Source organism: Zootermopsis nevadensis, unplaced genomic scaffold (assembly GCF_977971745.1).
Source record: "Zootermopsis nevadensis isolate Lab colony 2312 unplaced genomic scaffold, Znev_1.0 Znev_ptg000003l, whole genome shotgun sequence".
NCBI lineage: Eukaryota > Metazoa > Arthropoda > Insecta > Blattodea > Termopsidae > Zootermopsis > Zootermopsis nevadensis.
Genome location: NW_028259135.1, coordinates 4,627,235 through 4,642,137, shown reverse-complemented (window position 1 = coordinate 4,642,137; position 14,903 = coordinate 4,627,235). Strand labels below are relative to the sequence as shown.

At 46.9% G+C, this 14,903-nt stretch overlaps 1 protein-coding gene across 1 annotated transcript in view; it reads right to left on the bottom strand.

Annotated features, from left to right (window-relative positions):
• The window catches only part of ptc (protein patched), a 55,505-nt gene extending 41,028 nt beyond the window's left edge, over positions 1 to 14,477 (bottom strand). Inside the window, exons 1-2 of the mRNA XM_022083890.2 lie at positions 13,490 to 14,477; positions 8,117 to 8,309 (exon numbers count right to left, since the gene is read on the bottom strand). Coding sequence (XP_021939582.1) covers positions 8,117 to 8,309; positions 13,490 to 13,651 — 355 coding nt within the window. The 5' untranslated portion in view covers positions 13,652 to 14,477. The remainder of the gene's footprint in view (positions 1 to 8,116; positions 8,310 to 13,489) is intronic.
• Positions 14,478 to 14,903: the final 426 nt, after the last annotated feature.

Below are 14,903 nucleotides of genomic sequence, written 5' to 3'. Positions count from 1 at the left end.
GTCAGAGCAAACGAGTAATGCCGATGGCTGCTGTTGCACGCGTACGACCTCGGCTAAAAACATTTGCCACTTGCCTGCAGCCGAATGTTTTTTGTTCGCTAACAGCGGAACGGGCCTGCCCTCAATCGCGCCAGGTTTTTTTAAGCCAATCAAAACAAAAAGCTAACGAAGGTAAAAGTATTCGTGCGTGCGAAACGCATAGCTGGAAAAGGTAAACGATGTCTCCCAATAACCGGGTATGTGGTTACGCTAACGGGTTTTTTTTCACCACTAAAACTGGAGGGCTGCTGCTATTGGTAAGAAAATTCTCTTTTACAAGAAGAATTTTGGTCGGATGGAGGTCTGGGATTTGATAGGCTCAGCACCGCTCCTGGCATTCTAGAACTTGTTTAACTGCCCAAGATGCCACATGAACCGTTTTACTGACTGTCAGAAATAAACTCCCGATTGCAACTGCATTTCCCACTTAGCGGCAGTGATTTATGGATATGACTGTACTCTTTTATTACTTGTTGCATTTTACCTTGCGCTGTTCTGCCAGAACACTTTCACGCTCACAGCCGATGTCGCCCTTGCCGTCCGGGGAACAGAATTATCATACGCCGAGATTATAAAACAGTAACAGAAAAGGAACCGCGGTCTATGACAGGTCATTACGGGGCGTGGTCACGTGAAAGCGAAAATCAAAAAATGGCAGGAATGTACACCAGAGCCAGCTGAAACAGGGGCGAAGTTGCTAGAACGCGGTTCCAGCACGCAACGAACCAGACTTCGCGGTCAGAGAGGGAAAAGACGCGTTCCTACCGGCACTTCCACACCCTCACCAAACCAGGATTAAGATGAAGAACAAAGCCCTTGTGAAAGAAATGAATATGGATGATTATTATAACACAACGGAAGGTAAAAACGATCGTTTACGGAAATTTATTGAGTCGTGTTGTGCTGTGAGGTTTTATGTAATTTTCAGCGCATAATATTCGTATTTATGCTCGACAACGAGTAATGCGTTACTAGACGGAGGATAATCTCTGTTAGTTAATCGCAGAAATCTGTTCACGTCCATGGCTGATGATGGAACCACCTGGCGATTTAGTAGTAACTTACATGCGGACAGGAACTTAATAGAGGTTGAACTTCTTCCTGTTTGACCGTGGCGCGCTGTCCGCGCTGGCGGCAGCCGAGCCGCCTCCTGCCGCGTCTCTGTCGGAGTACAAGTCGGCGAAAGTAACCCCTCGTTCGGCGGTTTGCTGCCGCAGCGAGAATAACCTTCCGGAAGTGTAATGAAAACTCGTCACATCGCACGCCGAACATTCTGCCATCTTCCTGTTCCCTTTGAGTTGTTGCACGGAAATGGACGAGTTTTCTCGGCGGATGTTGCTTCCTGATTCTTCCAGGCTGTGGGGAATTGTTCTACCAATTTCATAATTTAAACTTCCCCACAATTAAAAGTCACGGGGTGTTAAATCTGGGGAACGCGAGGACCACAGATCACGCCAAAACTACGCGACCGCCGAAAACCTCCCCCGAGTGCGTCCGGACTTACACGTGCCTCATGAACCGGTGCAGAATTCTGCTGGAAGATGCTGTATCGACTTTCTTCTCCTGGAACCTGAGCGAAAACTTGGCTTACAATGATATTCATGTACCAGGCAGCATTAATCTCATCGTCGTAAAAGATGGGTCATATCACCCCGTGCACTTTCACTCGTAAAACACCAAATTTCTTATCACTATGAGAATTTTCTTTAAAACGGATTGGATTTTCTGCGCTCCAGCACCTACGGTTCTGAGAATTCGCCTTTCCGCTTAAGAAAACCAGGCCTCGTCAGAAAAAGAGCACTAATTGTGGATCGACTTCTCTATCAACTGAAGAAGGAAGAAACCAGTTGCGAAAGTTTGTTCTCGCAACCTCGTCACGTTCCTCGGAAGCACGAATTGTCGTTGTCTTGGATGGACGCAGTTTTAACAATTCTGCGGCCCTTTACGTACACGTGTTCTCGAAACACCTGTCTCCAGCCCTAGTCCATTGAGAGATTTCCTAGGCGACGTTTCGGATCTAACGCCAGAGTCGTCCAATGTCTCTTCTGTCGGCGCAGTTCATTCCCGATGTGTCTCTCTCTCGCAGTAATCCTCTTGAATTAAACTCACGTTCCTCGCAATTGGCCACATTTGGAACACGTGTCCCCAAGAACAGACAGCGACTCATTTCTGTTTCAAACGAAGACATTAACCACACGTGTGTTTATGAATTTAAAGAATTCTAGTAAAACCGTATATCTCGATGTAGGTAACAGTTTCAATTTCAACATGCTTCTCCAAGCAGAAAAACCGGCGAAGATTAACATGGCTTTATTTTGTCGATGAAGTGCCGCTACTCAAGATATCGAGAAATTGCAAACTGAGCTGATAGTACTCATTTGCCGATTACATCGGCACTCAAATATCTACTAATTACGAAATAAACTGCTGGAACTCACTTTTCGAGAACTTGTAAAGTGAGTACCTGCACTCTAATAACAATAGGTTGTAAAAGGCATCTCAGACCCGATCCCTCTCTTTCGTGGTGAACGTTTAATTACGAATTTTGATAATAAAAATAAACATCCAGAATGACACTTAGTAGCAGCCTTCATATTTTAGTAGAAAGGCCTGTGTTTTGTTCTTTATCCTCCACCTGGAAGGTGTTTGCCTTCCTCTCCCACAACGCCGGATCAACTTTGTGTGCTTGCTGGTGGTAAGTTTCCCTTGTGAGGCGGCAGCACGCACATCCGGACGCAGCCGAAATCTGTGATTCGCCCCGCATGCCAGAGCCGGTCCAAACAGCTCTATTAGCCGCTCCGCCCTCCGCGCATGAGCGACACAAAGAGCAGGCGGCTGCGACGCTCTGCCTCTCTCTCTGCCAGCTTCTGGGTGAAGCCGTCTCCGAGCTCGATTACGCACCGAGCTGTGGAGACGGTCAGCTCAGCACCACGTGGAGTTGGACTGCCGAGCTTCACGCTCCAGCCGCTTAATCCCCTACGGAGGAGAGCTGCCCTGCCAGCAGCTGTCGTTCGTGTCCTGGGTCTCCCAATTGCACCCGATGCCTCAGCCACAGCACGTCTACCTCCAACTCTGAACGGGCCGGCAGAAGAATCCGGACGTTCGACATCCCCGATATTAAAGCCGCCTTTAGACACGCTCCTGAGCCACTTTCTCCCCCCCCCCACAACCATCCTCACAATCTACTTTTAATCTTAACACAACCTTCCCATCTCTTTCTTGGTCTAGCAAATTACAGTTTCCCAGTTCCCTCCATCGCTGTTCCTTGCCTCCTCCACGTTCAACCTGCACTTCCAGTCCATCGACGTCATCGAAATAATAACGTGCAAGTCCTTGGTTGGCTGCTTAGGCCCACTTTATCCTCATAGGTGCAAACATGTTCCTTTCTGACAGCTGCAATTTGGGTCCTTCCTTCAAAGCAACGGAGAACGCCTTCTGGCAAAGAACACGCAGCAGGATCTGCCTTAGCGCAGAGGAGTACGAGCTCCAGTGGAGTACACATACGTCTGCTATTTGGAATAAATAACCTCAATTCGATTTCACCTTCTGTGCCGATCACACAGGCCGCTAGAACAGCGGAATCGCGGGTTGGAATCGTGACGGACTGTGGCAATTGTGCAGTGGCTGCAAAAGTTTCTGGCAGCTGAAATTTTCTCTGCTGTCAGGAAGTATAGTCCACGTAAAGAAAACTGTGCCTGATGTATACCTTCGTAGTAGGTGGTGACAACTTTTACAAGCAATATTTAAAACAAGTCAAAGAATCAGTGTTGATGATGAAACCACGGCGGCCTCCGGCATGGAGAACGATGACTCCCACACATCCGACGTCGTGCTTTTCGACAAGCGCCACCCTGGACTTTCACGTCTTCTTCGACAGAAATCCACGGCGTTCCTTCACCTAACTCCACCGCCTTCTAAGCTCAAACTGCAAAAAACATCGGAAGCAGTCACCAAATCAACGTGCTTCGTTCAGCACGCTCCACCGATAAGTAGACCGACGGTTCGCTGCGGTGTGCACCGGTCCGTACCTCGAATGACATGAGTGAGTCACTTCGAACGTTCCAAACCATTTTTATAGTAACCTCCATTCACGCTTACATCTTCCGAAAATTTTGTGAGCATGCGTGCTACGTGTTTCGCCCACTTCATTCCCCTGGGTTTGATCTCCCTGATGGCGTTTAGTGTAAGTACAAATTCCGGAGCTGCTCACTACTCAGCCTGTCGCGTCGCGCCGAGTTCCCGAACGTCCTCAATCTGTCTTCTTTCCTCGACGGACCAAGCTTCAAGGTAAAATTGTAATTTTGTATCGATATATTTCGGATCGCACGCGAGGAGACATTGGATTTTGAATTTAATGGTAACAAGCATTCTCCAAATGTAATCTACTTTTAAAGTCTTGCTACTTTCGTCGTCGACAGAACTTTCCGGAAAGCGTCGTTAAATAAACAAGAAGTGAAGAAGCTTTAGGCCGTTGTTGAGCCGAGCGGCGGCGCACCAGGTAAGCAGCAGCTGCTCCTCGCGGCTTCCCCGGTCCCGACCCGACCCGCCGCCATTCAAAAGTTTCTTTCCTCGACACAACACAAGCCCGGCACAGAGGACCAGCGCCTTTTGTCCTGCCGGAGAAGTCAGCCCTGACAGCTGAGCCACCCATGCAAAACGGGCGTGTATTTTGTTAACAATGACGACAATTCTCTGTGATAAAAGTACAGAACCAGGACTGGAATCTGCACTCTTACGACGACTTCGAAGAAGGTGTTCATGGCACTGTCGGACTCCGAAAGAAAAACCCCACAGACTTGAAATAGTTCGAGATAAAACCCTGAAAACGTGGCATCCGATATCTTAGCATTGTTCCTCAAACGGCAGAGTAACCTCTGTTCTTTAAGCGTCCTTAAGTAATTCATAGAAAAAGTTACTGGCATTTATGCACCAAAATAAAAATGTACTGATAATACCAACGTCTCGGCCGACTGCATATAGATCGGGCTTTGTTCGGGCTGGAATAAAAAGAAGTCGGGCTTAGGTGGGGCAGATAAACTTCGGGCTCGGGCCGAAGGCTCCTCAGATCGGCCCATGCCAACCTGTCTCACGACGTGCAGTCGGTCACCCGAAATAATCCCGGTGAACTGGAGGATTGAAATTAAGGTCGCGCGTCGATTCAAAGATCCGCGATACTGAGTCCGTCCGTTGCAGCGATCAAGGCACGAACAAGCAACCTACTGCAGCGGAAACAACCGCCAGGGCCTTCATTTCTACTTCACGTAACAGATGGCACCGGAATATATTTCCCCACAGTTCAGACCGGTGGATAGGGAGCAGGGAATCTGTTGATTACCCCCCACGATCGCCAGGTTTAACCCCAACTGACTTAATCTTGTGGGGTTACTCGAAGGACGCGCTGTACGTACAACTCAAAGCCGGCAACTCTTCCCGAACTCCGGGCAAGAAATCGGACGGTTCTGCGCAGGCGTCCCAGCAGCAACTTTGGTGGCCGCTTTTGTCAGTCATTTGTTCGCCGCTGTCAGCTGTGCGCCTCGAAGCTAACTAACAGTGGTCATTTCGAACACCTGCAAACCAGATTCGCTAATTCACGAAGTACCAATGCTCACGCGTGTTAATTGTTTCGTTTATTAAAATGTCTTCGTTCCATTCACTAGAAGCGTGTATACAGATTTCTGGGAGTCCTGCAACGTTGTCACAGTTTTAAGGAGAGAGAGAAGTGTTTCGGCCCTAAAGGACTATCACCACCGCCCCTGCATGCATAAAGTACACGTGCCTTGCGAGGAACTAAACACCAAAATCCATCAACAAGCTTCGACTGCATAGTATTTACGAGTGTGTGAGATTCTGTTGTTCTTGAGCATTACCCTGCGTCTGCTTCGAACGTGCCAGTGACTGGGTGACGCCACACTGACACAGGTAGGGAGGCCCCAACAGAATTGTTTCTTTTAACTTTTTGTCTGGCCCCGTAGCAGAAGACTCAGCACCGTTCCATTCATCGGCCGTGTGGCCCTGTCTTGCAGCCTTCAGCCTTCCTCGCTCCGTGGGTGGCCGGCCTCGCCAACTCGGAACCCTCACCTCCCCTTCCCCCCCTTCCCCTAAAGTTCTACTCCCGCCGTACAACCGCACATGTCCGGGTCCGAAACTCGGTACTCGCATCGGAGAAGTAATTCTGTGAGGCATCTCCAGGTTCCAAACGCTTCCTCTCCACATGCAAGTTTGAAGAACAGTCGGTGACTGCGTTTGTCCACCGTCTGAGAGACGGAGTACTGAGTGATTGGTAGCCAGACTGCAATGTAATCTGGGCGGTACAGGGCACTCGAACTCCAGAGACATTAGAGACACTGACTTGCGAAGCATGCACATAAGCTAATCTTAAAGTGATACACTGAACCTTCCATAAGGATAATATCATTTTACGACTAGTAAATTATTTTTCTACAAGAGATATGAGGTTCTTCTCTGAAGATGGAGGCCATGCGTTCATCCGAGACGTACAAAGCTACGCACAATTATCATAATCCACGTTTCTCTACCTACTTCACGTCGATTCCTTGTTCTGTCATCAGTTCTGACGTTGTTTTCGTGCTGAGGTGGGCAAAATCACGACCTCACAGCTCGTCCTCAGGTCCCGTTAACGATATCGCGCACTGGCTCTAGGATCTGAGCGGAAGCACACTCAGTTCGCCTTCGACAGGCGCGGAACATTCAGACTTCGTGACGCACAGCAAAACTGAGGCGGTGGGTTTGGGCGGCGAAGTTGCAAGGCAGCAACATTCTACTGTCTCCACGGGTGTGAAAAGAAGAGTTGCACAACTGACGATCAGATACCGCAGAAGATTCAAGCGTTAATTTCGAACTTTAACGCCATTTAAGCAGGAAAGCCCTTTCATTTGTACTAACGACGTTAGGAACGCGTCAATGTATTTCAAATGAGCAAATTCACGTAGTCTACAAGAACAAGTACTTTGGTTCGCTGCAGCAGTTGCTCGAGGCTTAGATTTTTATTTTGCACGCAATCTTGGGACGGTGAAAAAAGTGTATGATGCCAGACGGGGCACAATATACTTACTTGCACATCGATTATCGAAACTTGTCAGGGAAGCCAAATGTATCTCTCGCATACAAACGTCAATTATGAAAGTAGAATTCTAAATTCCATGTCTTTCCCTGTATTTTGGCTAAAAATGTTGCGATCGTCTTTCAAATATCCATTAAAATTATTAGATCCACTGAAGAAATGGCAGGCGGTGACGTCGAAACGTCGCGTGTAGGAAGGAGAACGAAGAGTCTCGTCCGTCCGCTGCCTCGACCCAACTCCACGAGATTTCCGAAGAGGAAGAAACGTGGATCGCAGCTGGCTGGTGCGAGGTTCAGGCACGTGGTGTCCACCGCCGTGCCCATGCGGCAACGTCTCTGACAGTACTGTATTGCGTGCAATCTAATCGCGGCCCAGCAGGCGAACAGCAAAACCGCTAAGGGTAAAATTTACTGCAAAATACTGACAGGTCGATGTTTTTAACCTGAATATAAGAATTGAGGCCAACACCGACACTCAGGCATTTTCCTGCTGTTCGGTTGTCTGTCTGTCTTCCAATTTGGACTAGATAACGATACTTAATAGTTCTTTTCGACACAAATTACTTCTAATCTTTCTTTTCTCAGGTACAACGGATCCAATGGTGATAAATGGAGACCTAAGTTGTTCTGGTCTCTTTTCATTTCAATTGCATCAAGAGGAAAAACGATTCGTAATCACGAAAATTAATTTCAGGGGAAAGTAAATTTTTACGTAAGGTGTAGTCTGGCAATAGAAGAACTCGGCATTCCGCTGACGCCTCGTAAAGCTGAAATATCCGACTGTAAGCACACATTTGGAAAGAAACAGAGGGGGTCACAGCTCAGCCATTTCATTCTGTTAATTGTAACAGACGAATCTCATCTGCACAATTACTGCCTTCGAGAGGAAAATGCACATGAGACCGCAATGAGATTTATCCCGTGGGCATTAAGTAATTCCAGGCAACAGTATTTCCTGAGAAAATAGTGACAGTCGGTCGTCGGGCGTACCCCTTACCTTCCACCCAGAGCTGGTCGACGCGTGTGTGGACCTTCGCCGATTTGAGGCCGACGCAGAAGGTCGCTAACACCAGGACGCCTACGAACAGCACCTTGCCAGCGTGGCGGTGCAGGAAGCAGCCCAGTTGGAACAACTGGCTCTGGAGACGCGCCCTCAGCCACAGCGCCGCTCGCTCGCCGGTAGCTTTGCCCTGCAACAAGATGGCGACCCTGAAGAAAGAGGCAGCACGTTCGAAATCCAAAGTTGGCTTATCTGACTGAAGTATGCGCACGCATTTCTCTTGCACTACAAAAATTACTGCGAGCAAATATTAATTTATTACGACCATGAAATAAAACATGTATTTACATTCATTCTCGTGTTCGACCATCCTCGAGGGTCACACTACTCGCAGAAGTTATTAAATATTTTACATGCTTGTAAGTGCTTCTCTACAGATTCAACATCATTCACAATCATCTTGTCTAATTTTGTTAAATGAAAATTAGTTCAAACAGTGGCATCAGGTTTTTTTTCAGTGTTCTGTCTGACGACAGGTCCATATGAACAGGATCCTTCCATCCTTTTCTCGAACTGGGACCTGTTCATATACGTTCTTGGCAGATGATCCAGAAGTGGTTTGCCATTGCCTTCTTCTGTGTGTGAATGGAGTAATTGTTGGGATGCCACGGAGAAACCGGGGAAGCCCCCGGAGGAAAACTCCGTGCTGCCTAGACCACGGCCTTGCCCAACACAAGTTATAAATTCGGGGACCGCTGGGAATCGAACCCGAGACCCCAGGATTACTAGGCCAGCGTTATAACCGCTAGACCACCGTGGCGGGGCATCAGGTAACAAACATAAATATTTAATAAATAATTTTTGCAGTTAATACCTAAAATCTATAAAATGTTAACTGAGGCTCTCAAGCCAACAGGGTGGAGTGCTTAATGTACAACGTGATTTGCATGAAGTGCAGATGAGGTGACTACGAAATGCATTCGATTGGACAAAGTTCTGTGGCGAAATGTGAACACGGCAATGACTCCAGAAAAGCAAGGAATTTCTCGCCGACGTGAAAACTCGTCACAACACTACCAGCCACGCCCCCTCTCTCGGCACACGGCGCGCACGCGGACAGAGGTACCTGATCTGCGTTCCGTATTAAGAAGCTTCATTCCAAACCTTGCCAGGAATTACGGGTACAAATGTTGGTCTTAACACAGCAAACCCTCGTAGCTGTGCAGCGCATCACAAAGACGGCAAACAGCCTACAAAATTTATTCTGTAACGAAATACTCGAAGTTTCCACGTCCGTTCTTTGAAATTGTTTACTTCTAAATGCGTTTGGTTCTAGGAAACAGATTTGTCGAAAGCACCAAAAGTTGCAAATGTGGGCCCTAACTACTGTAATTGATCTTATCCTAACCTTCACGAAATCCACATAAACTAAACCTAACCTAACCTACATGAAGCGAACATTACACATGTTTATCCAACCCCACCCTACTTAAACAACCTTAAATTAAAAGTTTCTAACAAATGACAAACGTCAAAATTTTTAAAAAAAATTGAACATTTGAAACACTCAACATTTTAAAAATATCAAACATTTTCAAAATCTCGAAATAAACAGTTTATAAAATCGCCAATCCCGTATTCAAATATCCAACATTCGTAACTAAACTGTTAATTTTCTGAACCGAAACTAAACAAACCAAACGTAACCTAAACTAACCTGACATAACCTTCTATAACACAACGTGACTCAACAAAACCTTCTCCATTTCCATCAATACGAACCACAATTACCAACCATGATTTCCACGGTAAACCACTGTTTTTATTTTATTTAGTGTTCTGTCTGACGACAGGTCCATATGAACGGGATCCTTCCATCCTTTTCTCGGACTGGGACCTGTTCATATACGTTCTTGGCAGATGATCCAGAAGTGGTTTGCCATTGCCTTCTTCTGTGTGTGAATGGAGTAATTGTTGGGATGCCACGGAGGAAAACTCCGTGTTGCCTAGACCACGGCCTTGCCCAACACAAGTTATAAATTCGGGCACCGCCGGGAATCGAACCCGAGACGCCAGGATTACAAGGCCAGCGTTCTAACCGCTAGACCACCTCATCTTATTATTATTTAGTGTTCTGTCTGACGACAGGTCCATATGAACAGGATCCTTCCATCCTTTTCTCGGACTGGGACCTGTTCATATACGTTCTTGGCAGATGATCCAGAAGTGGTTTGCCATTGCCTTCTTCTGTGTGTGAATGGAGTAATTGTTGGGATGCCACGGAGAAACCGGGGAAGCCCCCGGAGGAAAACTCCGTGTTGCCTAGACCACGGCCTTGCCCAACACAAGTTATAAATTCGGGCACCGCCGGGAATCGAACCCGAGACCCCAGGATTACAAGGCCAGCGTTCTAACCGCTAGACCACCGTGCAAATAAATTCAAGTGTCGATAGTTCCGACTACGACCACCAGAGTGCAGCACCTCAGTGGTAACTGTAATAATAAAGACGTCTTTGTCAGGAATATTCCAGCCAGCACTTAACTCCAGCTCAGGATTAAATGGCGTACGCGCCCAGGAAACGAGAGAATTGTCACGGATGCACGTAGCTCGAAGGCACGAGAACGTTACGCAAGTAAGCAAGCAAGAAGCTGCTGACTCGCGGCGTATTTGCATAACAAAACAAACAGAAACTGCGAATGTCTCACGCGCTCCGCCGAAGGATATGCCGTAAGTAGGCTAACGTACGACGCCAGAGCTCAGTTGCCATGGCAATGGCTCCAGAACTGGAGGAACTACTGCGTCGTGTGTCAATAAATGCAAATTAAGATAGTGTAATTGCGTCATATTGTGAATATTATAACAATTATTTATTTTAATCCGTCTGATCACAATATTTAAAATTTCTTATATTTAAGATAATAATGAGTTTTAAGTTCTTAGATATATTTTACACCTGATGATGGTTTTATAAAAACCGAAACATGTTGTGTAAATGTTCCGAAATGTAAATCGATCAATCGATATGGAGCATCAATGATATTTTATTATCTTAAATATAAGAAATTTTAAATATCGTGATAAGACGGATTAAAATAAATAAATGCAGATTAGCTTCTTGCGAGTTAACACAACCCGTGAGCATGACGCAGTAATAAGAGGCCAATGCGAATACGAGTCATGGATTGTCAGGAGTCGATGTTTACAAAATGCTGGAAGCCTACCAAGGAATAAGCAATGCTTTATTTTTTCCGTCACGTGATAATCCCACAAACATGTTCCTCAGGATCTACCTGCCTCGCAATCAAGAAACAGGCGCACAGTGAGAGAAGCACCGCGCAAATATTCTCATCTCGCTATATAAATTATCGAAACGCCAAACTAATGGATGTGGGAGTGAGGGAGGGGTGGGTCCTGTCAGTCATTCACAATTATTCCATCCTTTATACATTTAACAAGCGGAATTTAAAAAATAAATTTTTAAATCGCCCATAATCTTAGTGCAATCTCTTACTAACGACACAAAATCGAACGTCGGGATCTCGTGGTTAGCATTCCGGCTTCGTCTTCGGTAGGTCCTGTGTTCAAATATCGGCATGAGGACAAGCTGTTCTGGATGAAAAGTTTCGTGGTTCGCCTCACTTACTCCCTCCCTGCAGACAAATTACGTCACTACAGCTTCGATCCACATCCTTTCGAATCCATTGTCCATTAATCTTCCTAACATTCGACGCTACACTGAAGCCTGCGGTCTTCGTTGGTGACAACGTCGTTAAATAAATCACGGAACCTTCGGTTAATGGGCGAACGAGGACAGCGGGCGTCTTGACAGCCGGACGCCGTCAGGCAATTACTGTTTGCGGGGTTACTATGACAACGTCCGTGACAAAATTAATGTCGACGTGACAATGTGAACATCGTCACTAAGCGAACGTGATCCCTCTCAGACGCCGTGCTTGAAGGTCGACATCGCTGGCAATGCGATTTACATGCATTAGCAGTCAGCCTACTGCAATGCCGTGTTCCCGTCACAGTCACAGGTTTCGTCCTCTGTCCCTTTGAAGCCGAAGATCGTCTGAATATTATTTATGAATTCAGTCCGTACCGCGAAGAAAACACTACACCTCACCATTACGAAAATCAGCTGGTTAACCCTTTGAAGCCGAAGCTCGTCTTCATAATATTTACGAATCCAGAACGTACCGCGAAGAAAACACTTCACTTAACCATTAGAAGTCGAATCAGGCGGTACCACATAAGATTTAACAAAAGAACATCCCGGTTAAAGCCTTAATGAAAGTGGCGCGTGTCCTTCTGACGTCTATCGCCGTAAACGTCTTCAGAAATGTAAGACTTGAGGTTCTCACAGCGGTGAGTATGAAGATTTCTGTCTTCTGGGTTATTGCGCTGTGTAGTCTGGTCGATGTTAACCAACGTTTCAGAGGTCATACTGCCTCCGTCATCAGGCAATGCATCCTGGTTGAGAGAGTTCACGCGTCCTCGGATTTGTCACTGAAATCTCAACCCGCGGTGCGTTTAATATTGTCATTACTGCGCGTGCGTCGATGGCTGGAAGGTATACTCGCTCGCCTCTTCAAAATCTCGACGTCGTGTCCTAGTGACCGAGTTCATCGGTGCGAGCCTTCGTGAAGTCACGTGCTGCTGTTTGGGCAATGACCTAAACTTTAACGATGGCAATAAAACTGATAATTAAAATCATAAAATGAAACACGTGTTGCTTGCCGGCATCCAATCAGATTCTTCGTTTAGGACTCATAAATCCTTCCATGCGCTGTTCGTTGTTAAGGACACCGAGGGCAATTAGGTTATCTCAGCAAGAAAACGAGGTAACAAGTATTAATGTGACACGCATTACGACTTTACTGCCTAAAATTTTACTGACTCCTTTGGGAACTTAATGCGTCGGTGAACACGTGAGGATGAAACGCCAAATTTCGTCAAAATGAGTGCCCAAGGCTGACGGGGGAGAATATTCACGACTGGAACTTTGCGTTCTTGAGCAGCCAGCTGTCAGTCAGCTGATCACAGAAACCGATTCCTTTCCATGTTAGCTGCACAAAAGCCCGCCGTTCGACCGTATTCTAATCGCACTGCTTTGTTTAGAGATTGACTGAAGATTATTATTCTCCCTTCTACATCCACCTAGACCCCCACTTCCCAATTTTTCTTCTTGGGTATTCCGATCAAAATTTTGTGTACATTTCTAATTTTTCCTGCAAATGTGCACGACTAATCTGATCGCCGTACAGAGATACGGATATTTGACAAAAAATATGTCGTGGCTCTGACTGCCGTGCGAGCAATTCGTGTCTGTCTTGACCATCTGAGGGGAAGAAACCCCGAGCACCCACCTTGTCGATCTGAGCCAACGCTACGGCAGCATCTGCCCAGCTGGTCCTGATGAAGATGTCGTCGCAGTGGTTGCTGGCGCTCGGCTGCTGTGTTTTGCCGCCCGCGGGCCTCTCAGAAGACGAAACAGATGGAGCTTTTGAGCTGACAGTTGCAGCCAACATATTGGCCTGGTCCCTTGCTACTCCGCCACTGTTGCACCATTAAACTCAATACCCAAAATATCCACATTTAGACTGGTGAAGTTGGGGTTGTTATCCCCTGAAGGCGCAACGACATTCACAACGGGATGTGCTCGCAAGGTGGTCGGTCACCCTACTCTGTCGAAATATAACGCCAGACACTAAAAGATTTGTGTACACTCGCCGATATCTCAGAAACTAACAGAATTAGGCAAAGTTTTTAGCACTGAAGGATAATATACAACCCGGTCTGGCTGATCTCGAAGGTGACGTGCGTCGTACTGTGAGATTAAAGGATCAGTGCATTTGAATTTCTTATAATCTAGCAATGTCCAGGTGTTTGAACACGGCGCGTGGCGAGTTCACTCGGACACTGCCACATTTATGCACCAGAGCACAGCCACCCACCAACTCGTTCTTCGAGAAATGGTCCGAACACCAAGACAAATATCAGTTCAGATAAAGCACGACAGCAACTGGGCTCTCTCGCGCTTGAGTTTAAATCCCAGCTTTTTCAAACAGCGCGCGTCCATGGCTGGCATCTTTCCTAACGAAGAAGGTCTTGGTACGTTGGACAAGCCACGCAGGACACACGAACACACATTCACTGCACATGCGGCACATCACAAGCGCAAACTGCTTTTATCTCTCCGTTTCACCCCCACGGCACATGTTACTTCTCGAAACTTCTGAACTCGTCCGACCTCCACAGTGAACTAACGCGAACATCCTTTCTCGAACTTCCTCACCACCGATTCTTCTAAATCCCAGCCATAACTGAAAAGACACACGTCGGGCTCCCAGGCTGACGAACCCTCACGGAAACTCCCGAACGACCGAACTGCGGCATCTGATTGGTTCCTTGGCGGCACGCGTTGCTAAGCAACGGAGTCTCTTCCATCTCTTTTCCACGGCAGCTCTCACTGGACCACACACGTGGTTATGAAAGACGACAGATCGGAATGGCTTGTTGAGGTGGAGCAGGGGGGAGGTGAGCCCTCAGGGCTCTGTCTCGGAGGTTGGAATGGAACGGGCACTCCAACCCAAGATGGAACTGACAAGAAAGAGATTGAACATCAACACAGAACAGGCTACAAAATATGCAAATGCATGTGAATGGAAAATCTGAGTGTCTCTTTTTCCGGCGAATGTTTCTGCTGACTGTGAGTTGGCATTGTCTTCAGGCCGAGTTTAATTTAACGACGGGATGTTCTGAATCTACCAAGAACTAACA